General features: G+C 41.4%; 1 protein-coding gene across 8 annotated transcripts in view; it reads right to left on the minus strand.

The window, feature by feature from the left end:
* Positions 1-27,021, minus strand: part of FHIP1A (FHF complex subunit HOOK interacting protein 1A) — a 399,036-nt gene that overhangs the window by 73,653 nt on the left and 298,362 nt on the right. For all 8 annotated transcript variants that reach the window (XM_070474764.1, XM_070474760.1, XM_070474765.1 and 5 more), the window contains 2 exons: positions 25,780-26,406; positions 1,453-1,611 (listed from right to left, as the gene is read on the minus strand). In XM_070474764.1, coding sequence (XP_070330865.1) covers positions 1,453-1,611; positions 25,780-26,406 — 786 coding nt within the window. The remainder of the gene's footprint in view (positions 1-1,452; positions 1,612-25,779; positions 26,407-27,021) is intronic.

The following is a 27,021-nucleotide window of genomic DNA, read 5'->3' on the forward strand; positions in this document are numbered from 1 at the left end:
CGCTTAAGTCTCTTATAAATAAAAATGGCATAGTATTTTTATATAATCTACATACATCTTCCCATATACTATAAATCATCTCAAATTACTTTATAATGGCTAATAACATACAAATAGTTGTAACTACAATATAAATGCTATGTAAAGAGTTGCTGGCATACAGTAAATTCAAATTTTGCCCATTGGAACTTTCTGGATTCTTCCGGAAATACTTTCAGATCTGTTGGTAGAATCCACAGCTGTGAAACCTGCAGGTGCAAAGGTCAACTGTAATCTTTTCAGTAGTACCCCCAAACAATAAATCTTAAAAAACTATATGGCTTCAGTCTCAGAATATGATATAAACTATATCATATCTCTGTTCTCAACCATGCTTGTTAGCTTTCTATTTCTTTAAAAAAAATAAAAACAGAGTCAAACAATAAAGTAAAAAGCAATTTCTAGGGAAGTGCGGCTAGATCTTTAAATTACTGATAATCTCCCTCTCTGTGTACATTTGGGGAGAAACTAATAGTTACATCATTTTTATTTCCACAAACTTCCACAAGAAAATGTTGATAGACTGTAATATTAAAGGAAAAATAACTTAAGATGTAATCCATTTATCTTATACATAAATAAAATCTCCTTTGACTTAGCAATAAAAATGAGATGGGAACTGAAGTAATTTACTTGCATTTTCTTCCAGAAGCCATTTTTTCATTTGATAGATAAACAGATTATAACTAACATTTTTCCCCTTACAATCACCATAAAGAAATTTTATTTCTTAATAAATCTAGTATTAAGGTAATATTTGTCCTATATAGAAATAAAACATTTTTCAATGAAAACCTACTACACCCTTAAATATATATACGATCTGATTTTTTATTGAAAACAGTAACAAGAAATTTGAAGGTAAAAATCTAATCAAAAAGCCAAATATACTTGAGTTCAGTGGCTGTTCTTCCCCTGAAGCAGGCCAATTTCAAAGCAAATTTAATTTGTGCTGCTAAGAAGATGCTTAACGTCTTCTAAATTCAATTGAGATAACAATATCCTTTATGTAGTATGCACAATTAAGCAAAATAAAGTGTTTTGCTTTGTAGACTCCCAAGAAGACCTTGAAGTAAAAATGGTATAATTTGGAGTACTTAGAAGCCTAAAAATATCTATTTAATGAGTCCGGCATTGAACTTATTTTTGATGGTTAAATGGATAATCAAAACAGAATTAACACTTTTTATAAGAAAGATAAAGAAAATGTACTCTTTTTTTTTCTCAATTAAAACTTCCCCCAAACCTATAAACCAACATTTTTACTCATCCCAGGACATTCAACAGGCTTAAAGTAAAGCATCAGTGTTCCACAAACGCTGACTGCAGTAGGAGAAGGGACGCCACGTGATCAGCTGACTCAGCATATCACCTGTGTCCTGAAAGGCCGTGGCCGAGCTTGGCCGCTCTCACCTGAATGACGGCGTTGCAGAACTCCAGCGAGTTCATGAACTGGACGAGTGGCGGGAGCAGGAGCCAGTCGTCCCTCAGCAGGCAGTGCCACTCCTCGCCCTTCTCCTCCAGCTTGGTAGGCAGCGAAGAGTACAGGCCGCTGAGCCCCGTCGCAAGCACCTGGGTTCAGAAACGAGAATGCAATCAGTACTTCCCCGGGATTCTTCACCTGCAGCTGTGGCTCCCACTCGCCGCCACTGCCGCTGGCCGGGACTGCACTTCAGGTAGCGAGGGGTTCCGCGAGAGAGGCTGTCAGCCTGGAGGGAACCCGGAAGGCTGCTGGAAGGAGGCGGGAGGAGGAACAGATGCACCGGGTCCTCGGCTGATACCTCCACGGATACCACGGATACCACGGGCTGCTGATCTCTCCGGTGCCGGGCTGACGCTGGGCTGGGGTGCGGGGAGGGAGACAGATGCAAGATGAAGGAAACACGGTTAGGGCCCCCAGTGTGTGCAGGAGAGGAGCGAACTCAGCAACAACGTGTTCTGTCCCACGCCGCTGAGCGCACACCCAGACAGCCCACACCCCCGTCCACCGGGAGCGCCTGGGACTCAGGCGGCGGGGCAGAAGGCGTCACAGGAGAAGCATGAGCAGCTGTATGAGAAAGATTCCGGCAGGCGTGGTCCAGGTCATGGCTGACACACGCTGTTGCCACTCTAGAAGGCACGCTCATCTCATCTCCACAAAGTCTAGAAGAAACCCCGGGGGTCACGGGTCAGATAGATGTGATGACGGTATTTCAAACCGAGCTAGAGAGGTCTAAACTGAAGCATCGGCAGTGGGGAAAAAGGATTAAGAAACGGCAGGCTCACATGTCAGGCAGAGGGGAGGGTGCTCTAGCTGAAATATCCACCAACCCAGTCTTAACCCAACGGCAGGAGGTTTACCTCCTCCCCCTGCCCTGTTCCTGGGTAACACTGACAGCTCTCGGCTTCAGTCACTGACGATCAATGAGAACTCCAAACTGTCATGTTTTCCAGCTTGGTCATTAAGAAAATGCTGATATGCCTTAAACCAAGACAGAAATGTACAAAATGCAGGAAAAACTAGCAGACACTCACTTATGCTGAGTGCCTGCTAGTTTTACCTCGTGGAAAACAGACCCAAGGAAAACAATGGATTTCATGGTACAGGGAAGTGATGCTAGCCAGCACCGTAGGGATGCCGACCTGGCAGGTGTGCAAAGGATGGACAGGAAGTGCTCAGAACAGAAGCAAGGGAGTGACCTGTGAAAGGTGCTGCTCTAGGGTAAACCTAAGGTTATAAGGAGCTCAAACGGGACAGAAGCATTCAAGAAAACAGCACCTTCTGAGTTAGACCCAGAGAAGACATAGCAAAGCATTCACCAATCTCACAGACTAATAAGAGATGAACAGGCAATTATAGGAGTGTAATAAATGCTCAGACTACATCATAGAAAATATGTCACTGTGGATAAACCCAGACTTGGGAGTGTTAGGAGCACAAAATGTTCTCAGAAGAAGTGATACCCAAGAGCTGCTGAAGAATGAGTAACAGCCAGAAAAATTTCTTATTGAGCTTTATTATTTTTAAAAGTTCTTATATTGTTGGAAGCAAGAACATTTCGAGCAGAGGATGTAAAAAGCATGAAGGAGCAAAAAAAGATGGCACCTTCCGGGAATGAAGAGAACTGCAGTATTACTGGAGTGTAGAGTTACAGGTGGAAGGAGCCTGGCGAGGCATGCCTGAATCAGACCCTGCAGTGTTCTGCAGGTCAGACACAGAACTGAAGGGACAAACCAGTGGAGAGCCCAGTAGACAGAGCTCTGGAGCCATCGCATGGAGATGAGACTCAGTTCAGCTCAGTACAGTTCAGTCACTCAGTCGTGTCCGAGTGTTTGCAATCCCATGGACTGCAGCACACAAAGCTTCCCTGTCCATCACCAACTCCCAGAGTTTGCTCAAACTCAAGTCTACTGAGGTGATGATGTCATCCAACCATCTCATCCTCTGTCATCCCCTTCTCCTCCTGCCATCAATCTTTCCCAGCATCAGAGTCTTTTCTAATGAGTCCATTCTTCACATCAGGTGGCCAAAGTATTGGAGTTTCAGCTTTAGCATCAGTCCTGCCAATGAATATTCAGGACTGATTTCCTTTAGGATAGACTGGTTGGATCTCCTTGCAGTCCAAGGGACTCTAAAGAGTCTTCTCTAACACCATAGTTCAAAAGCATCAATTCTTTGGTGCTCAGCTTTCTTTATAGTTCAACTCTCACATCCATACCTGACTGCTGGAAACACCATAGCTTTGACTAGACGGACCTTTGTCAGAAAAGTACTGTCTCTGCTTTTTAATATGCTGTCTAGGTCATAACTTTTCTTCCAAGGAGTAAGCATCTTTTAATTTTATGGCTGCAGTCACCATCTGCAGTGATTTTGGAACCCAAGAAAAGAAAACCTTTCACTGTTTCCACTTTTTCCCTATCTATTTGCCATGAAGTGATGGGACCAAATGCCATGATCTTAGTTTTTTGAATGCTGAGTTTTAAGTCAACTTTTTCACTCTCCTCTTTCACTCTCATCAAGAGGCTCTTTAGTTCTTCTTCACTTTCTGCCATAAGGGTGGTGTCATCTGCATATCTGAGGTTATTGATATTTCTCCCAGCAATCTTGATTCCAGCTTGTGCTTCATCCAGTCCAACGTTTCTCATGATGTACTCTGCATAGAAGTTAAATAAGCAATACTTAGTTAACATACAATATACACAGCCTTGACGTACTCTTTTCCCAATCTGGAACCAGTCTGTTGCTCCATGTCTGGTTCTGACTGTTACTTCTTGACCTGCATACAGATTTCTCAAGAAGCAGGTCAGGTGGTCTGGTATTCCCATCTCTTTCAGAATTTACCACAGTTTGCTGTGATCCACACAGTCAAAGGCTTTAGCCTAGTCAATAAAGCAGAAGTAGATGTCTTTCTGGAACTTTCTTGCTTTTTCAACAATCCAACGGATGTTGGCAATGTGATCTCTGGTTCCTCTGCCTTTTCTAAAACCAGCTTGAACATCTGGAAGTTCATGGTTCACATACTGTTGAAGCCTGGCTTGGAGAATTTTGAGCATTACTTTACTAGCACGTGAAATGAGTGCAACTGTGTGGTAGTTTGAGCATTCTTTGACATTGTCTTTCTTTGGGATTGGAATGAAAACTGACCTTTTCCAGTCCTGTGGCCAGTGCTGAGTTTTCCAGATTTGCTGGCATATCGAGTGCAGCACTTTCACAGCCTTATCTGTTAGGAATTGAAATAGCTCTACTGGAATTCCATCACCTCCACTAGCCTTGTTCGTAGCGATGCTTCGTAAGGCCCACTTGACTTCACATTCCAGGATGTCTGGCTCTAGGTGAGTGATCGCACCATCATGATTATCTGGGTCATGAAGATCTTTTTTGTATAGTTCTTCTGTGTATCCTTGCCACCTCTTCTTAATATTTTCTGCTTCTGTTAGGTCCATACCATTTCTGCCCTTTATTGAGCCGATCGTTCCGTGAAATGTTCCCTTGTATCTCTAATTTTCTTGAAGAGATCTCTAGTCTTTCCCATTCTGTTGTTTTCCTCTATTTCTTTGCACTGATCACTGAGGAAGGCTTTCTTATCTCTCCTTGCTGTTCTTTGGAACTCTGCATTCAAATGGGAATATATTTCCTTTTCTCCTTTGCCTTTCACTTCTCTTCTTTTCTCAGCTGTTTGTAAGGCCTCCTCTGGCAGCCATTTTGCCTTTTTGCTTTTCTTTTTCTTGAGGATGATCTTGATCACTGCCTGCTGTACAGTGTCACAAACCTCTGTCCATAGTTCTTCAGGCACTCTATCAGATCTAGTCCCTTGTCTATTTGTCATTCCCACTGTATAATCATAAGAGAGTAGACAGAATGAAAAGCACTATCACAGAAAACCAATCAAACTGATCGCATGGACCACAGCATGGTCTAACTCAATGAAATTACGAGCCATTAGTGTAGGGCCACCCAAGATGGACAGGTCATGGTGGAGAGTTCTGACAAAACGTGGTCCACTGGAGAAGGCAATGGCAAACCACTTCAGTATTCTTGCCTTGAGAAACCCATGAACAGTATGAAAATACAAAAACATGAGACCTCAGGCTTTATACAGACCAGAGAGAGAAGGGAAGGGAGGTTCAGATGGTGAGCTATGACAATCCACGGTGCCCAACATCAGACAGGGAAAGCCAGGAGGGGTGGCTCCAGGCATGCCATACTTGGAAAAAGGATCTACCAACTGTCGCCTCCCCCTTTCCCCCGGCTTGTTCCCACAGTGCCCCCTGCAGCCCTCCGTGCAGTAACTGCCTTCCTTGCATCTGTCTTCTACATCTCCCCCGGCCTGACCAGTTCACTCCCGTCCACACCGCAGACTGGGGTGACCCGCCAGTCAGATCCTAGCAGTACTTTCCCTGGGTAACACAGCCGTCAATAATGCAGGGCAGACATGACCACCGGGCACCTGGAGGTCTGGGTGCAGAGAAACCGATGATGGACGCCGCAGGAAGGAGTCGGGGCGGAGCGGGGCACAGCAGCCGCGGCTGAGTGTGTGAGGGCGGCAAGGGAAAGAGATGAGCCATTTCAACACTGGAAAATCAGAAGATCATATACACTTCTCTGTTCTGTTTCCTAGTGACCTTCATTCACTCATTCATTCAGCCTCTTATTTTTAAAAAAAAGTCGCTGAGCACCCTCAGGACAGGCACAATGTTAAGCACAGGATATACAGCAGGCAACAAGACAGCCCGTGTATCTCTTTTTCAAAATCAGGGCATCTGCAGTCCCAAGAAAGAATGTCCCCTATTTAAAGCATTTAACTCCTTGTCAGCAAACCCAAACAAATCACTTTAATTCCTGTTTTGAATGTGACCCCAGTGAGCTCCTTGTTATAAATCAGAAACCTCTGGCAAGAGAGAACAGAGACCAAAAGTTCTCCTTGAAGGGAAATCTAATCTTGATGCCACATTTTTTAAATCAATTACATTTGCTAACTCATGCTAAATTAACCACAGAAGAAAGGCTTTAATTCTGCATACTCCCGATTCCTTAACCACTTTGAGCCTTTGAAGATGAATTCATAAAGACAGGCTTAATTTGTCTGACTAAGAAGCTGGGAATAACTATTCAGTATATCAATATAATTACAGCAACATTAATTTTCAAATTACATCCATCAGTGACAGTAATTAAAAATAACACATACCTAATATTCACTTTTTTTAAAGAGTGTCCTGAAAAGGGCATGGCTGAGACGGGAACTCCGCCCGCCTGCACGGAAGGACAGTGCACTGTGTCCCCTGGACGCCGACACCTGTGCGGTTCTCGCCTCTAGAAGCGGAGCCAGAGAACAGACCTGCAATTGTCTCCAGCACGGCAAAGAAACATGGGAGAGAAGAGTCTGCAGAATGAAGAGGACTACATGGTCTTAAGAACAAGACTGCAAATCCTTTCTGCTAAATAATTATCCTTTCCAAGACTTCGCTCAGATTTCAGATTCCTTCATCCAGTCCGCATGCATTTCTAGAACACCAATGATAGGCCAGGCACCATGTCAGGACTGGGGAACAAGCACTGAACAAGTCTGACCAGGTGAGGAGACAGCTGATCAACCAGTAAATGCAAGAAAGACTGTTACTACTGGTGACTACTTCCTGCTGACCTTTATTCACTCACTCATTCTAAAAAACAATGCAGGGAATATTATGGGAACAGGAAGAAGAGAAAGGAGAGGCAACAACAGGTTTGCAGATAATTTTTCCAAGAGTTTGATGATATAATCTAAGACAGTTTTAACTTAAAAATTCAAAATACATATTGACATTCAACAGTTAGTATTTTTAAATGCTCATCCATTCTTTTAGCCTTTATTAATCCTGACCACCAAAAAGTGATGGTAAAACATTATACTTATTCCCAACACAGTAACACCACCACCCCCTCCCCACCACCACCATTTTTTTTGGCTGTGCCACGTGGTATGCACGATCTTAGCTCCCTGACCAGGGATCAAACCTGATCCCCTGCACTGGATCACCAGAGAAGTCCTACAACCCAATATTTTTAATTTATCTTTTCTCAAGTCTTAAAAAAAATGAATGACCACGTAAAATGCTAAAGATGACCAACAATTAGAAAAGCAAACTACATCCCTGACAGCAGAACAGAGCAGCATGGTAACTGCTGAGACCCTGGATTTCAGTATCAGACGATCATGGCTTTGGCTCTGTCACTAACAGGCAGTTATTAAAGCTCTCCAAAGCTCAGTCTCCTCACTGAGTTGTTGCAGCAATTAGAAGGAATCATGCGTGTAAAGAAGTGGACATCATGGTCTATACACAGCAACGTTTCCAATGGAGGGGGGAGGAAAATGACAAGCACAGAGCAGCGAACCATCAGGAAAGGTTCACCTTTAACTTTAAACACCTAATAGTACCCAGTTAATTTCAGCAAAAGCAAAGAAGACTGTCAGCAGATGGCTTTAGTCTGAAGCTAGCAGCGAAACACCTGGTGGGGACCATTTACGACAACATGCCACAATAAAAAGCCCCATAAATTTTAGATATGGGATAAATAACTTTCTACCTGCGGCTGTGTACCTAAAGGTTGCTTATTTCAATGTGCATTTCCAAATGTATATATAGGCTGTTTTCAACTTCTGCCAACATGTAACAAGTGACAAGGGCTTAATTATCAATACTTGGTTTTAAAAAATCATAAGAAGCGAGGGTCATTCAGAGTCCCCAACCATTCGTGGGCACTAAATTCTTCCCTAGAGTATCCTTGTTATCTTTCTCTTCTTGGGAAAACACATCCTGAGACAAGAGGCAGAACCAGCAAGTTCTTTCTATAAACCACAGAACAAAAGGTTCCAAAAGTGGTCCAGTTTCCTTAAAGAGCCATTACTCTTTCCAAAACCTGATGCTAACACACTTTGACAATCATACTAATTAGAAAAAGCTTTTTGTCAATTGTGGTCCTTAGCCAGATGGTTAATAGAGTATGCTTTTATCTTCAACATAAAGAGGTCTTTTTTTTTAATTATGTTGTCAGATGTAATTATAGAAAACTGGGAACAAATGAGATTACGGGATCTATCCTAAGGGGCAACTTAACACAACGAAGCACTGTGTTCCATTCTAGCAAATAAGGTCAGCTGGAGATGCTTTTCCTCCAATTTTAATGAACTGTATACAGTGTTTTAAAACATGTTTTTACAAAAGCAACAACTACTCAGTGAAATCTACCTATAACTTAGTAAGTGGAAATTTAAACACTAAAAATAGGCTCCATTCCAGTCCTAACATGCTTAAATCTTTAAAATATGACATATTACGAACATGTAAAACAAAACAGAAAATCATCCCCAAGATTTAACAGATTTTGTTTTATGTTGGTCCTTTAATGGACCGGAACCTGGTGGTCCGGAGTCAACGATGAGAAAGTGAAAGAAGGAAAGAGGCTAATGTTCCCTGGGTTACGCAGCCAGCTTTCGCACTCCAGGGAATCAGCCAGAAATAGATAAAGAGAAAGACAGGAAGAGAAAGAAAGAAAGACACGGGGACCAAAGCTCCGATGGAGCAAAGGTGTTTTAATCAACATGGCGTGGGCATATATACTGTAGTTACTCTCAGCAAAGATAAAGATTAAAGTTCCAGACTTAGAAAACACAAAGCGATCCCTATTAAAATAAGAGAGAAGAGGGTACTTATCACCATAATGAGAAACTAACAAAGGAAATGCCTGGATTCCTCAGCCCCGGGAAAGGCTTGCCTCTCCTCTTAATTCCTGAATATTCAGGAATTAATAAGGGCCAGAGGGTTCCTGACAGATCCATAACAGCACGCGGGAAGCCTCCTGTTAAATGCTTCCTGACAGCCATAATTTCTTCAGAGTGCTCTTTATTTTTCAAAAAACAAAACATTACAAGTAGAGCTAAACCCTATTCCAATCTCCATCATCTCTCCTTCATTTGCACCCAAAAGTAACAACAGTCCTGAGCTTAACATATATTATTTCTGTGCCTGTTTCTGTACTTCTACTGTATTCATATGTATCAAAAAACAGTACACACTAAGATGTTGTCTTAAAAGTTCACATAAATTTTATGCAAATGCTAACATTATTATATGGAACATTTTGCTACTTACTTTTTTATGCTTTTAGATTTTATGTTTTTTGGTTTTGGGTTTATTGGTGTTCACACATGTAGGTGCAGCTACATGCTAATAAATGTGAAATGTAACCCATTCACTTTTATTGAAGTGCAGTTGACTTGTCTTCTGCGGTGGCGCAGGGGTAAAGGACTCTGCCTGCAATGCAGGAGCCACAGGAGATGCAGGGACAGTCTCTGGTCGGGAAGATCCCCCGGAAGAGGGCATGGGAACTCACTCCAGTCTTCTTGCCTGGAGAATTCCAAGGACAGAGGAGCCTGGCAGGCTACAACCCAGAGGGCTGCAAAGAGTTGGACATGACGGAAGTGACTTAGCATGCACACACAGTTGACTTATTATTAGTTTCAACATAATTCAACATAGTAACTTGATATTCTTATACATTAGACTCCATTCAAAATTATTATAAAATATTGACTATATTTCCTATGCTGTACATAACATCCTTGTAACTTATTTTATACCGAGTAGTCTGTACCATTCACCCTATTTTGCCCTGATCCTAGCCCCTCTCCCCTCTGATGACCACTAGCTTGTTCCCTACATCTGTGAGTCTGTTTCTCTTTTGTCATATTTAGGTTCCACATACAAGTGAATACATACAGTATGTGTCTGTCTCTTATTTATTTCCTAAGCATAATGCCACCTAGGTCCCTCCATGCTATTTCAAATGGCAAAATTTCACTCCATTTTTATACAAGGAAAACAAAGCACTAATTCAAAAAGATACAGCCACCCAATGTTCACTGCAGCACTATTTATAATAGCCAAGCTAAGGAAGTAACCTAAGTGTCCATCAACAGTTGAATAGATAAAAAAGATGTGGTAGATAGATAAATACAGATGCAGTGGAATAATGCTCAGTGATTAATTCATTCTGATGCTGAGGAGTATTCCGTTGACATCGTATATACCATTTTATCTTTTTCTTATTTCTCTTTTTCTCCTTCAAATCACTATTCCACAGAATATCTCTGTGCATGTACCCTTGTAAACATGTGCCAGGCTTCCCTAGGGGAGATATCGAGAAGTGAAGATGCAGGACTATATGGCACGCAAACACTCAATTTCATTGAAAATGAAAGTCGCTCAGTCATGTCTGACTCTTTGAGACCCCACGGACTATACAGTCATGAAATTCTCTAGGCCAGAATACTGAAGTGGGTAGCCTTTCCCTTCTCCAGGGGATCTTCCCAACCCAGGAATCAAACCCAGGTCTCCTGCATTGCAGGCTGATTCTTCACCAATGGAGCTCTCAGGGCAATACTGCCTTACTGCTTTCCTGAGTTATTGTACCAACGCGGTGTTACTGGACGTCTAATGGTTAGCCACTCTGATGCCGTTACCTGTTGTCTCACTGTAAGTTCATTTGTACTTACTTGATGCTAGGGAAGATGAGCATATTTTCATACGTATCAGGTTTGGCATCTTTTGGGAACTGTGGGTTCATATCCTTCATGCATGTTTCATCATTTTCTTACTAATTTGTAGTATTACAAATATTTTTATATATTTTGGGTACCAACCATTTGCAAATGTGTGTGTAACATATGGGCTTCCCAGGTGGCACCAGTGGTAAAGGACCCACCTGCCAATGCAGAGATGTAAGAGATGCAGATTTGATCCTTGGGTGGTGTTTTTCTTCTTACATCTTTTCTTTATGATTATTGCTCTATACAAAGTCTTAATATTTTATCACTTACGTACAAGATAGGGGTTAAGCATACGGGTGACTGAGTCAGACTGCTCTGCTTCAAATCCTAACCCTCTCTCTTACTAGCCATGTGGCCTTGTATGAATTTACATCAAGTCACTCACTGTACATGAATTTCTTCATCTATAAAAGAAAAATAACACTAGTTCCAATAGTTGTGAGAAATCAATGAATTAACACATATAAAGCACTAACAATAGTAGCTGGCATATAGCTAGCTCTCAACAAATATATTACTGTTATCATTATTCATATAATTATTTCAGCTATTCCCAGGTAGCACAAGTGGTGAAGAACCCGCCTGCCAATGCAGGAGACATAAGAGACCTGGGTTCAATCCCTGGGTCAGGAAGACCCCTTGGAGGAGGAAATGGACACCCACTCCACTATTCTTGCCTGGAGAAAACCAAGGACAGAGGAGCCTGGTGGGCTATCCACTGGGTCACAAAGAGTCGGACATGACTGAAGCAACTTAGCATGCACGCATATGATATTTAGCATCAATTTGCCATGTTCCTTCAAAAACTCTACTGGGATTTTAAGTCACGTTAACATCTCACCAGTTATACCTTACAGTTTGCAAAGGGGAAGTTTTATCTTTATAACCCAGGGATCAAAGGATTACCGCCTTAAACAATGAGTGATCACCTGCGCTGTCACGAACATTGGTCCAACCTGACATGTGCTTCCTGGCGTGTATGGCATCACCTATAAAGTATTCTTACGAAATGTACTTAACCTGAATTTAACCAGGCATTCAGACCCAACTCCTGATTTTCAGGAAACACCAGTGATAGGGACCACTCAAACTACATAAAGAAACAAATCTAGACCGTGGGGTGTTCTAAAGACAGTGGCTGGGGAGGAGCCAAGGTGGCGGAGGAATAGGACGGAGAGACCACTTTCTCCCCTACAAATTCATCAAAAGAACGTTTGAACGTTGAGCAAATTTCACAAAACAACTTCTGATCGCTAGCAGAGGACATCAGGCGCCCAGAAAAGCAGCCCATTGTCTTCGAAGGGAGGTAGGACAAAATATAAAAGATAAAAAGGGAGACAAAAGAGCTATGGACGGAGACGCGTCCCGGGAAGGGAGTCTTAATAGAGGAAGTTTCCAATCACCAGGAAACCCTCGCACTGGCGGGACTGGGGGAAGTTTTCGGCAATCTAACTGGGAAGGAAAATTAAATAAGGCCCACAGATTAGTGCCTAAAAGCAACTCCCAGCAGAAAAGTACCCCAGACGCCTGCACCCGCCAGCAACAAGCGGGGGCGGAACGGAGAGGAGCGGGCGGCATTGCTTAGGGTAAGGACCGGCCCAAAGACCCTGAGAGTAATCGGAGGGAGCTTTTTTAAACTGTGGGATAATAAGGGACAAAATTAACCAGCCAGAACACACTGCCGGCGGTTCGCAAAACAAAAGGACTGAGAAATTCCAGAGAAGAGCCGGCCCATCCCCGCTGGAGGTAGGAGGCAGAGGGGAGGGGAAAAGGGCAAACTCAGCCCCTGAGAAGCCACCCCCTCCCACACTGCAAACAGGCCTCCGGTTTCTATCTAAAGACTTCCTGAGACCCGACTGGCGGCGCGCGCTGGGGCCGCGGAGGGAAAAAGCGCGCCGTACCCAGAGAGATTGCACCCAAGCCTCTGGCTGCCTGAGCCGCTCGCCGAGGAGGGAAAAGGCGCGCCGCACCCGGGGAGAGTGCGCCCAAGCCCCTGGCTGCCTGAACCGCTCAGGCCGGGGAAGGCACAAAACGCAGGCACAACCGAATCCGCGCTTTTGTGGAGTACCCGAAAACTGGAACCTGCACTCAACGCAGGGCCCGCTCCATATAGAGCAGCCAGGAGCCTGAGCAGTGTAGACGGGGAAAGCACTGACACCCGTGAGCGGGGCAAACCCAGTGTGGCCGGAACACGGTGAGCGCTATCCACACAGAGCGGTATCTGTCTGCAGCGCCCCGCCCTCCCCGTAGCAGGACTGAACTGAACTAGCGAGCCTAAATAAGAGATCACCTCTGCCGGCCTGTGTCAGGGCAGAAATTAGACACTGAAGAGACAGCAAACAGAAGCCAAATAAACAAAGGGAACCGCTTCAGAAAGGACCGGTGCAACAGATTAAAATCCCTGACGGTAACACCGACTATACTGGAAGGGGCCTATAGATATCTAGAAGTGTAAGCTGGAAAGAGGAGCTATCTGAAATTGAACTGAACCTACACTGACCGCAACAACTCCAGAGAAATTCCTAGATATATATGTATATATGTATGTTTTTAATTTTTAAAAAATGTTTTTTTCTTTCCTTTTTTTTCTTTATTTTTTCTCTTTTATTTTCTTTTAAAATTCCCTATTACTCCCCCATTACTCCTCAACTTTCATTTTCATATATTTTTACGATTTTTTTAATTAGGGAAAAAAAATTTTTTTTTCTTTCTTTTTCTTGTTTTTCTCTCTTATTAACTTTTAAAGTCCTCTAATACTCCTCTATTATTCCTTAATTCTCATTTTCATTTCACTATAACCTTGCCAAAAAAAAAGAGAGAGAGAAACCCTATTTTTAAACCGAACTTCATATACATTTCTAAATTTTTTGTGTGTTTTTGTTTTTAAATATTGTATTTCAAAGAGTCTAACCTCTACACTAGATTTTTAATCTTTGTTTTTCAGTATGTGATATAAATTTTGGACATTTAAGAATCCAATATTCAGTTCCCATTTCTATTCAGGAGTGTGGTGATTACTCTCCCACTTTTGACTCTCTGTTTTCTACCTCAGAACACCTCTATTTCCTCCGTTCCCCTTCTCTTCCCAATCCAATTCTGTGAATCTTTGTGGGTGTCTGGGCTACGGAGAACAGATAACTGCGTAGATCTGTCTCTCTCCTCTTGAGTCCCCCTTTTCTCCTCCTGCTCACCTCTATCTCCTTCCTCCCTCTCCTATTCTTCATGTAACTCTGTGAACCTCTCTGGTTGTCTCTCACGGTGGAGAATCTTTTCACCATTAACCTAGAAGTTTTATTATCAGTGCTGTATAGTTGGAGAAGTCTTGAGACTATTGGAAGAATAAAACTGAAATCCAGAGGCAGGAGACTTAAGCCCAAAACCTGAGAAAACCAGAAAACTCCTGACTGCACGGAACATTAAGGAATAAGAGACCATCCAAAAGCTTCCATACCTACACCAAAACCAACCACCACTCAAGAGCCAATAAGCTCCAGTACAAGACATACCACGCAAATTCTTTAGCAACGCAGGAACATAGACCTGAGTGTCAACATACAGGCTCTCCAAAGTCACACCTAACACATAGACCCATCACAAAACTCATTACTGGACACTCCATTGCACTCCAGAGAGAAGAAATCCAATTCCATGCACCAGAACACTGACACAAGCTTCCCTAACCAGGAAACCTTGACAAACCAATCATCCAACCCCACCCACTGGGTGAAACCTCCACAATAAAAAGGAACCACAGACCACCAGAATACAGAAAGCCCACTCCAGACACAGCAATCTAAACAAGATGAAAAGGCAGAAAAATACCCAACAGGTAAAGGAACATGAAAAAAGCCCACCAAGTCAAACAAAAGAGGAGGAAATAGGGAATCTACCTGAAAAAGAATTTAGAATAATGATAATAAAAATGATACAAAATCGTGAAAACAAAATGGAGTTACAAATAAATAGCCTGGAGACAAAGATTGAGAAGATGCAAGAAATGTTTAACAAGGACCTAGAAGAAATAAAAAAAAGTCAATTAAAAATTAATAATGAAATAAATGAGATCAAAAACACTCTGGAGGGAACCATGAGTAGAATAACAGAGACAGAAGACAGGATAAGTGAGTTAGAAGATAAAATGGTGGAAATAAATGAAGCAGAGAGGAAAAAAGAAAAAAGAATCAAAAGAAATGAGGACAACCTCAGGGACCTCTGGGACAATGTGAAACGCCCCAACATTCGAATCATAGGAGTCCCAGAAGAAGAAGACAAAAAGAAAGGCCATGAGAAGTTACTCGAGGAGGTAATAGCTGAAAACTTCTCTAAAATGGGGAAGGAAATAGCCACCCAAGTCCAAGAAACCCAGAGAGTCCCAAACAGGATAAACCCAAGGCGAAACACCCCAAGACACATATTAATCAAATTAACAAAGATCAAACACAAAGAACAAATATTAAAAGCAGCAAGGGTGAAACAACAAATAACACACAAAGGGATTCCCATAAGGATAACAGCTGATCTATCAATAGAAACCCTTCAGGCCAGAAGGGAATGGCAGGACATACTTAAAGTAATGAAAGAGAATAACCTACAACCTAGATTACTCTACCCAGCAAGGATCTCATTCAGATATGAAGGAGAACTCAAAAGCTTTACAGACAAGCAAAAGCTGAGAGAATTCAGCACCACCAAACCAGCTCTTCAACAAATACTAAAGGATATTCTAGACAGGAAACACAGAAAGGTGTATAAACGTGAACCCCAAACAAAATAAATGGCAACGGGACCATACCTATCAATAATTACCTTAAATGTAAATGGGTTGAATGCCCCAACCAAAAGACAAAGGCTGGCTGAATGGATACAAAAGCAAGACCCCTATATATGCTGTCTACAAGAGACCCACCTCAAAACAAGGGACATATACAGACTAAAAGTGAAGGGCTGGAAAAAATATTCCACGCAAACGGAGACCAAAAGAAAGCAGGAGTCGCAATACTCATATCAGATAAAATAGACTTTCAAATAAAGGCTGTGAAAAGAGACAAAGATGGACACTACATAATGATCAAAGGATCAATCCAAGAAGAAGATATAACAATTATAAATATATATGCACCCAACATAGGAGCACCGCAATATGTAAGGCAAATGCTAATGAGTATGAAAGAGGAAATTAATAGTAACACAATAATAGTAGGAGACTTTAATACTCCACTCACAACTATGGATAGATCCACTAAACAGAAAATGAACAAGGAAACACAAACTTTAAAGGACACAATGGACCAGCTAGACCTAATTGACATCTATAGGATGTTTCACCCCAAAACAGTCAACTTCACCTTTTTCTCAAGTGCACACGGAACCTTCTCCAGAATAGATCACATCCTGGGCCATAAATCTAGTCTTGGTAAATTCAAAAAAACTGAAATCATTCCAGTCATCTTTTCTGACCACAGTGCAGTAAGATTAGATCTCAATTACAGGAAAAAAATTATTAAAAATTCAAACATATGGAGGCTAAACAACACGCTTCTGAATAACCAACAAATCATAGAAGAAATCAAAAAAGAAATCAAAATATGCATAGAAATGAATGAAGATGAAAACACAACAACCCAAAACCTATGGGACACTGTAAAAGCAGTGCTAAGGGGAAGATTCATAGTATTACAGGCCTACCTCAAGAAACAAGAAAAAAGTCAAATAAATAACCTAGCTCTACACTTAAAGCAACTAGAGAAGGAAGAAATGAAGAACCCCAGGGTTAGTAGAAGGAAAGAAATCTTAAAAATTAGGGCAGAAATAAATTCAAAAGAAACTAAAGAGACCATAGCAGAAATCAACAAAGCTAAAAGCTGGTTTTTTGAAAAAAATAAACCAAATTGACAAACCATTAGCAAGACTCATTAAGAAACAAAGGGAGAAGAACCAAATTAATAAAATTAGAAACGAAATTGGAGAGATCACAACAGACAACACTGAAATACAAAGGATCATAAGAGACTACTACCAGCAGCTCTATGCCAATAAAATGGACACTTGGAAGAAATGGACAAGTTCTTAGAGAAGTATAACTTTCCAAAACTGAACCAGGAAGAAATAGAAGATCTTAACAAACCCATCACAAGCAAGGAAATCGAAACTGTAATCAGAAATCTTCCAGCAAACAAAAGCCCAGGACCAGATGGCTTCACAGCTGAATTCTACCAAAAATTTAGAGAAGAGCTAACACCTATCTTACTCAAACTCTTCCAGAAAATTGCAGAAGAAGGTAAACTTCCAAACTCATTCTATGAGGCCACCATCACCCTAATTCCAAAACCAGACAAAGATGCCACAAGAAAAAGAAAACTACAGGCCAATATCACTGATGAACATAGATGCAAAAATCCTTAACAAAATTCTAGCAAACAGAATCCAACAACATATTAAAAAAATCATACACCATGACCAAGTGGGCTTTATCCCAGGAATGCAAGGATTCTTTAATATCCGCAAATCAATCAACGTAATACACCACATTAACAAATTGAAAGATAAAAACCATATGATTATCTCAATAGATGCAGAAAAAGCCTTTGACAAAATTCAACATCTATTTATGATTAAAAGTCTCCAGAAAGCAGGAATAGAAGGAACATACCTCAACATAATAAAAGCTATATATGACAAACCCACAGCAAGCATCACCCTCAATGGTGAAAAATTGAAAGCATTTCCCCTGAAATCAGGAACAAGACAAGGGTGCCCACTCTCACCACTACTATTCAACATAGTTTTGGAATTGTTGGCCACAGCAATCAGGGCAGAAAAAGAAGTAAAAGGAATCCAGATAGGAAAAGAAGAAGTGAAACTCTCTCTGTTTGCAGATGACATGATCCTCTACATAGAAAACCCTAAAGACTCCACCAGAAAATTACTAGAGCTAATCAATGAATACAGTAAAGTTGCAGGATATAAAATTAACACACAGAAATCTCTTGCATTCCTATACACTAACAATGAGAAAACAGAAAGAGAAATTAAGGAAACAATACCATTCACCATTGCAACAAAAAGAATAAAATACTTAGGAGTATATCTACCTAAAGAAACAAAAGACCTATACATAGAAAACTATAAAACACTGATGAAAGAAATCAAAGAGGACACAAACAGATGGAGAAATATACCGTGTTCATGGATTGGAAGAATCAATATTGTCAAAATGGCTATACTACCCAAAGCAATCTATAGATTCAATGCAATCCCTATCAAGCTACCAACGGTATTTTTCACAGAACTAGAACAAATAATTTCACAATTTGTATGGAAATACAAAAAACCTCGAATAGCCAAAGTAATCCTGAGAAAGAAGAATGGAACTGGAGAAATCAAAATGCCTGACTTCAGACTACTACAAAGCCACAGTCATCAAGACAGTATGGTACTGGCACAAAGACAGAAATATAGATCAATGGAACAGAATAGAAAGCCCAGAGATAAATCCATGAACCTATGGTCACCTTATCTTCAACAAAGGAGGCAAGGATATATAATGGAAAAAAGACAACCTCTTTAACAAGTGGTGCTGGGAAAACTGGTCAACCACTTGTAAAAGAATGAAACTAGAACACTTTCTAACACCATACACAAAAATAAACTCAAAATGGATTAAAGATCTAAATGTAAGACCAGAAACTATAAAACTCCTAGAGGAGAACATAGGCAAAACACTCTCCGACATAAATCACAGCAGGATCCTCTATGACCCACATCCCAGAATTTTAGAAACAAAAGCAAAAATAAACAAATGGGACCTAATGAAACTTAAAAGCTTTTGCACAACAAAGGAAACTATAAGCAAGGTGAAAAGACAGCCCTCAGATTGGGAGAAAATAATAGCAAACGAAGCAACAGACAAAGGATTAATCTCAAAAATAGACAAGCAACTCCTGCAGCTCAATTCCAGAAAAATAAATGACCCAATCAAAAAATGGGCCAAAGAACTAAACAGACATTTCTCCAAGGAAGACATACAGATGGCTAAAAAACACATGAAAAGATGCTCAACATCACTCATTATCAGAGAAATGCAAATCAAAACCACAATGAGGTACCATTACATGCCAGTCAGGATGGCTGCTATCCAAAAGTCTACAAGCAATAAGTGCTGGAGAGGGTGTGGAGAAAAGGGAACCCTCCTACACTGTTGGTGGGAATGCAAATTAGTACAGCCACTATGGAAAACAGTGTGGAGATTTCTTAAAAAGCTGGAAATAGAACTGCCATATGACCCAGCAATCCCACTTCTGGGCATACACATCGAGGAAACCAGATCTGAAAGAGACACGTGCACCCCAATGTTCATCGCAGCACTGTTTATAATAGCCAGGACATGGAAGCAGCCTCAATGCCCATCAGCAGACGAATGGATGAGGAAGCTGTGGTACATATACACCATGGAATATTACTCAGCCATTAAAAAGAATTCATTTGAATCAGTTCTAATGAGATGGATGAAACTGGAGCCCATTATACAGAGCGAAGTAAGCCAGAAAGATAAAGACCAATACAGTATACTAACACATATACATGGAATTTAGAAAGATGGTAACAATAACCCTATATGCAAAAAAAGAAAAAGAGACTCAGATGTATAGAACAGACTTGTGGACTCTGTGCGAGAAGGCGAGGGTGGGATGTTTCAAGAGAACAGCATCGAAACATGTATATTATCTAGGGTGAAACAGATCACCAGCCCAGGTTGGATGCATGAGATAAGTGCTCGGGCCTGGTGCACTGGGAAGACCCAGAGGGTTGGGGTGGAGAGGAAGGTGGGAGGGGGGACCGGGACGGGGAATACATGTAAATCCATGGCTAATTCATTTCAATGTATGACAAAAACCACTGCAATGTTGTAAAGTAATTAGCCTCCAACTAATAAATATAAATGGAAAAAAAAAATTAAAAAATTTTAAAAAATAAATAAATAAATAAAGACAGTGGCTGAACTCTTACAAAGTCACCATCCTGAGGATAAAAGCGGCAACCTGGTGTGAATTAACAGACCAGAGATACACAACAGTCAGAAGTGTACAGTTTGAAATGTACCTTGTATTGGACTCTAGTTTGGGGTGGGGGGTGGAATCTATAAAAGTCATTTGTGGCATAACTGGGATACTGGTTATTACATCATATTATAGAACTACTGTACAATTTTCTTAGGTATAATAACAGTAGTGTGGTTGTGTAGGATCATGTCCTTATTTGAAGGAGATACATATTAAAATACTTGATGTCTATAATTTAATTTCAAATGGCACAGCAAAAACAAAGAGCACAGATGGTACGTATACCAAAGTATACACATATTAACTTAAGCACTATGTATATGGTGTTCCTTTTAGTATTCTTTCAAGTTTCTGTATTTTGTTCCATTTCTGTGTTCTGCTTTTTTCCACAATAAAAAGTTTTAAAACATAAATTGTGTTAACTTCACAGATTGATTTGCAGAAAAGCATTATCTACACAGTATCTACAAACTGCAGGGCTTTCCATCTATTTGTCTTATTTTATGCCCTTCAATAAAGTTCCATAATTTTCCTTGCAAAGCCTTTTACATATTTGTTAGATTTCCTCAAGATACTTTAGAATTGTGATGCTTTTAAAAACAGTACCTTTTTGAAACTGCCCTGTAGATACTGACCGAGTGAACTGCCCAAATATTTTGATTTGTTTCAATACCTGCACTCCTTGTTGGACAGTAGAACTACCCGAAGCAATTCAAATAAGCCAAACTCAAAACCTCTGCACAGCCCCCTCGTGAAAAAGTCCGTTCTTTAATGAGCCTCTGTCATCACAACACTGCTCAGATCCAGTGCCTCTCATATCCTCATTCCTATCACTCTTGTTTCTAGACCCTAATGGGTGTCCCTGCTTCCTCAACAACTCCCAAACTTACATGGTCAGATTAAACTACAAGAATCCTGACTATGCTGCGTTCTTCATCAAACTTCTCCAAGATCTCTCCAAACTGAATGAATACGGTAATTGTGGAAGGCAGACCAGCCCTCACAAAGCTGTCTACACCCTAATTCCTGAGTGTATGAACAAGTTAGGTTCTATGGCAAAGGAAAATTAAGGATGCAGATGGAAATAGGGGTGCTAATTAGCTAATCTTTAAGCAGGGATGATCTTAAAAATCTTTAAATTCTGGATGATCCAGGTAAACACAACATAATTACAAGGGTTGTTGTGGAAGTGGAAGAGGGAGGCAGAGGAGCAGAGTCAGGGGGAGCCATGACTCCAAAAGGATGGTGAGAGAGATGTCATACTGCTGACTGTGGAAGGGAAGGAGCAAGCCATGAGTTGAGGGATGTGGGTGGCCTCTGGAAGCTGGAGAAGGTGAGGAAAAGGACTCACCATGACAGTCTCCAAAAAGGAGCAAGCCTTGTCAACATCCTAAGGTTGGCCCAGTAAGACCTGTTGGACTTGTAATCTATCGTAAGATGATACTACTGTAAGGTAAGCATCAGTGTTATTTAAAGCCACAGTCTCTGGGAATGTGTTGCAGCGGCAATAGAAAACTGCTGCTAGGAAGCTGCTGTGTGTGGCACAGGAAGCTCAGCCCAGGGCTCTGTGATGACCCAGAGGGCTGGGATGAGGGTGGAGGTGCAAGGGAGGCTCCGGGGAGGGGATATGTGCATACACAGGGCTGACTCACTTCACTCAACAGTGGAGGCCAGGGCAGCACTGTGAAGCAATTACACTCTAACCAATTAGTTGTGGGTCTTTTAAAAGAAAACTAATACAGACACTCAGATTCAGGGTGAGAAGTTACACTTTTGCCTAAAGGTATGTTCTTTTAAAAGGATTTATAATCTAGTTTATAATTCTGTTGAAGGAAATAAGGAAAGGAGATTTATTATGCTGGCACAGATGAATGGAATCAGTTCTTTACTTCCCATCTGACTCTTGATCTTTGGGGGAAATGGCAACCCACTCCAGTACTCTTGCCTACAAAATCTCATGGACAGAGGAGCCTGGCGGGCTACAATCCAGGGAGCCACAAAGAGTTGAACACAACTGAGTGACTGAGCCCACACACACCCTTTCTGCAATTTCTGATTCTGTTGGTCCGAAGCTGGAAGAAAAGAGACATGTGGTGCACTGAACTTAACTCTATTTCTCAAAATTTTTACTATTTGTTCCCCCTAAAACAAATATTCATCAGACACTTCGGTGACCTTGGTTTGTTTGGCTTATTAATAAAGACAGGAATTTAGTATTATAAAGAAGATTGCTACTCTTGAACCTCAAAGCCAAATACAGCATGTCAGTCACTAGCATGGCTATTAGCACCTGGGGCAAGGCAATTCTTTGCTGTGCATGACCATTCCACAAACAACTGGACATTAAGCATCCCTGGCCCCTGCACACTAAAGGCCAGATGACCTCCCTTCCAGGCCTCCATGTCTCCTGACAACCAAACACACCCCACATACATTTCTAAATACCCTCACTCTGGGTTAAGAACCACCCACATGGTGTTCATTAACAATGAATCTAATCTACTTATGGCAATTTGCCTGGCCTGTTCCTATAAAACTCACTAATGGTCTTACACACTATTCTGGCAAAATCAGGCACGTTTAAGACAATACGGTTTATAAAGAAACACAATGAGATGATCAGTAAAAAGAATACATAATGGAAATAGACTGGAGATGTTCACTGGGTTAAGAAAATAAAAATAGCCATTGCTCAACATTTTACAAAACAGAAGATCTGTTGTTCAGTTCCTAAGTCATGTCCTACTCTTTGTGACTCCCATGGACTGCAGCACACCAGGCTTACCTATCCTTCACTATCTCCCAAAGTTTGCTCAAACTCATGTCCATTCAGTCGGTGATGCTATCTAACCATCTCATCCTCTGTTGCCCCTTTCTCCTCTTGCCCTCAACTTTTCCCAGCATCAGGGTCTTTTCTAGTGAGTCTGTTTTTCACACCAGGTGGCCAAAGAATTGTAGCTTCAGCTTCAGCATCAGTCCTTCCAATGAATATTCAGAACTGATTCCTTTTAGGGTTGACTGGCTTGATCTCCTTGCAGTCCAAGGGACTCTCAAGAGTCTTCTCCAACACCACGGTTCAAAAGCATCAATTCTTTGGCACTCAGCTTTCTTTATGGTCCAACTCTCACATCTGTACGTGACTACTGGAAAAACCATAGCTTTGACAATATGGACTTTTGTCAACAAAGTGACGTCTCTGCTTTTTAATATGCTGTCTAGGTTGGTCATAGCTTTCTTCTGAGGAAAAAGTGTCTTTTAATTTCATGGGCTGCAGTCATCATCTGCAGGGATTTTGGAGCCCAAGAAGAGAAAATCTGCAACTGTTTCCATTGTTTCCCCATCTACTTGCCAGGAAGTAATGAAACCAGATACCATGATCTTAGTTTTTTTTTTTTAATGTTGAGTTTTAAGCCAGCTTTTTCACTCTCCTCTTTCACCTTCACCAAGAGGCTCTTTAGTGCCTTTTCTCTTTCTACCACTAGGGTACTATCATCTGCATACCTGAGGTTGTTGATATATCTCCCATATCTCCCATGCTGGAAATCTTGATTCCAGCCTGCAATTCATCCAGCCTGGTATTTCACATAATGTACCCTGCATATAAGTTAAATAAGCAGTGTGACAACATATAGCCTTGACGTACTCTTTTATCAATTTTGAACCAGTCCATTGCTCCATGTCTGGTTCTAACTGTTGCTTCTTGACCTGCATACAGGTTCTGCAGGAGGCAGGTAAGGTGGTCTGCTATTTCCAACTCTTTACGAATTTTCCACAGTTCATTGTGATCCACAAGGTCAAACGCTTTAGCACAGTCAATGAAGCACAAGTAGATGTTTTTCTGGAATTCCCTTGCTTTTTTTATAATCCAATGGATTTTGACCATTGAATCTCTGGTTTCTCTGCCTTTTCTAAATCTAACTTGTACATTTAGAAGTTCTCAGTTCACATTCTGCTGAAGCCTAGCTTGAAGGATTTTGAGCATAACCTTACTAACATGTCAAATGAGTGCAATCGTATGGTAGTTTGAACATTATTTGGAATTGCCCTTCTTTGAAACTGGAATGAAAACAGAACTTTTCCAGTCCTGTGATCATTGTTGACTTTTCCAAATTTGCTGGCATATTGAGTGCAGCACTTTCACAGCATCACTTTGTAGGACTTGAAATAGCTCAGCTGGAATTTCATCACTTCCACTAGTTTTGTTCATAGTGATGCTTCCAAAGACCCACTTGACTTCACATTCCAATATGTCCAGCTCTAGGTAAGTGACCACATCATCGTGGTTATCTGGGTCATTAAGATATTTCTTATACAGTTCTTCTGTGTATTCTTGCCCCCTCGTCTTAATATCTTCTGCTTCTGTTATGTCCTTGCCATTTCAGTCCTTCGTTCATAGGGATACTTCCTAAGGCCCACTTGACTTCACATTCCAGGATGTCTGGCTCTAGGTGAGTGATCACACCATCATGCTTATCTGGGTCGTGAAGATCTTTTTTGTATAGTTCTTCTATATATTCTTGCCACCTCTTCTTAATATCTACTGCTTCTGTTAGATCCATACCATTTCTGTCCTTTATTGAGCCCATCTTTGCATGAAATGTTCCCTCGGTATCTCTCATTTTACTGAAGAGATCTCTACTCTTTCTCATTCTATTGTTTTTCTCTATTTCTTTGCATTGTTTACTTAAGAAGGCTTTTTCATCTCTCTTTGCTATTCTATGGAACTCTACAAATCCATAAATCTGTTGTTTAAATACCCCTTCCCAAGGTGACACTAACCGCAGAAAGCAATCAGAGGCGTACAGCTTTGTGAGAGCCTCAGACAGTCCCGACTATTTTCCAGACCTATGACTGGGCCTGACTCCTCAGGCATCCACATAAGGCCTTACTCTCTGTTGCTCACCCACATACGCTTAAGGAACGGTACAGAGTAGAGGACTTCTTGCTACTTCAAACTGTAAATATGTATTTCCCCTTTTAAAATAAAATCAGTGCTCGGCATTTACAATTTTGGTCATTATCTTGCTGGGAAACAAATTAATCTGTGAAGCCCGCTGTGAGGGGTCTGACCATATGCCATGACTCACTGGCTCAAAACCAACCTGAAAAGCTAAGAATATAAGATGAGCAGGTTTTACAAATTGCTCAGGAGATGCTCTTAGAAAAAAACAAAATAGCTCCTAACACAACAGAAATGAACCAAGAAACAGTAACACATATAGTTTCCTCTATTGGCTTATTTCAAGCTGACATTGCTCAGCCATAGGGCATCTCAACTTAAATTCCTCTCCTCCCTCCAAAATATTTCCTCTAAACATCCTTCTATAGAAGGTGACAAGAACAGTTTGCTGGAAAAAAAAAGGAAAAATATTCATTAAACCTCTGCATTTCCAATGCAAGGGTTTGATCCCTGGTCACAGAACTGTGAACCCACATGCCACACAGCACAGCCAAAAACAAACAAATAACAATAACAAAAAAAAACAAGAAACAAGATTTTCAGCACAAAAGAGATGCAAATAACAATCTAAATAAGCTTTAAAAAAAAAAGTATTTATCATCAGCCCAAGAGAGAAGAGCAGGAGGAAGAGGGGCCAGCGAGAAGGACTTACGGGACAGAAGTAGGTGTTCTCCACGATGTGGTGAGCCACCACGCTGTTCTCGGCGGACAGAGACATGATGAAGAGCAAGGCATCCCGGGCCTGCTGGCCGACGGCCCCCTCCCGGTGAATGAAGGGGATCAGAAGGGAGAAGATGAGGAAGTTCGCAGCCCCTTGGTCCTCGCTGGTGTGGAAGAAGAGCTCCAGGATGGATGGATCTTTGGCAAGAATGGAACAGAGCTGACTGAGCAGGACCACCAGCTTCGCCTCCACAGTGGGGGTGGCTGTTCCCGAGCAGGAGCTCAGCAGCATCATCAGGGGCTTCAGAATGGGCTTGTGGTGCAGCAGAGGCTGCTGGGACTGGGTGATCAGCATCTCGTACATCTTGAGCTGCTCCATCTTCGTCTCGTCGGTGAATTCCCGCCTCAGGCTCCAAAGGAATAGCTTCTCCATGATGTTCTCGGAGACCACGAACTCCAGGATGGGCCCCATGGCAGCACCCCTGGCCTGCTCTTCAATCAGAAGAAAGAGCATGTGCTCCACATAGTTCTGAACGGCACTGGCCTCGTCTGGAGGGACAGGCCCGTACTTTGCCTGGGTGTTCTTCAAGGGGTCATGCTTCTCTAAGATTTTCACAACCTGTAACCAAATCAAACATGCGTCATCCATCTGATGTTTACCATAGCTTACAAAAACATACCACTGCTGACTGTACCAAATCTTCATGGAAAATGCAAGAGCCACGACCCCCAACAAGATATATGTGAGCAACTGCGATACACAAAATGGATAACCAACAAGGACCTACTGTATAGCACACGGAACCCTGCTCAGTGCCATGTGGCAGCCTGGATGGGGGGAGGGGGGACTTAGGGGAGAACGGATACGTGTACATGTTCGGTTGGGTCCCTTCACTGTTCACCTGAAACTACAACAACATTGTCAATCGGCTACATCCCAGTACAAAATAAAAAGTTCAAAGTTTGGGGGAAAAAAGATATGTGAGCCTTCTGCATCTCCCTCTCATGAGAATAAAATGAAGGGGTTAAAACCTACAGAAAGAAGATGTTTGAAGTTGTTCTTTTAACATAGTTACACATGTTGGCAACCTAAATGTCAAAGAAAGTGATATGATTATGTAAATTAAGCTGCATACATTTCTGGGCCTATTATTATGAAGACTATTGAGCAAAATTAAAAAAAAAACTAACTGATATGTTAAATGAAAAAATAAGTTAATTGTGTACAATTAGA

The sequence above is a fragment of the Odocoileus virginianus genome, chromosome 12 (genome assembly GCF_023699985.2).
Source record: "Odocoileus virginianus isolate 20LAN1187 ecotype Illinois chromosome 12, Ovbor_1.2, whole genome shotgun sequence".
NCBI lineage: Eukaryota > Metazoa > Chordata > Mammalia > Artiodactyla > Cervidae > Odocoileus > Odocoileus virginianus.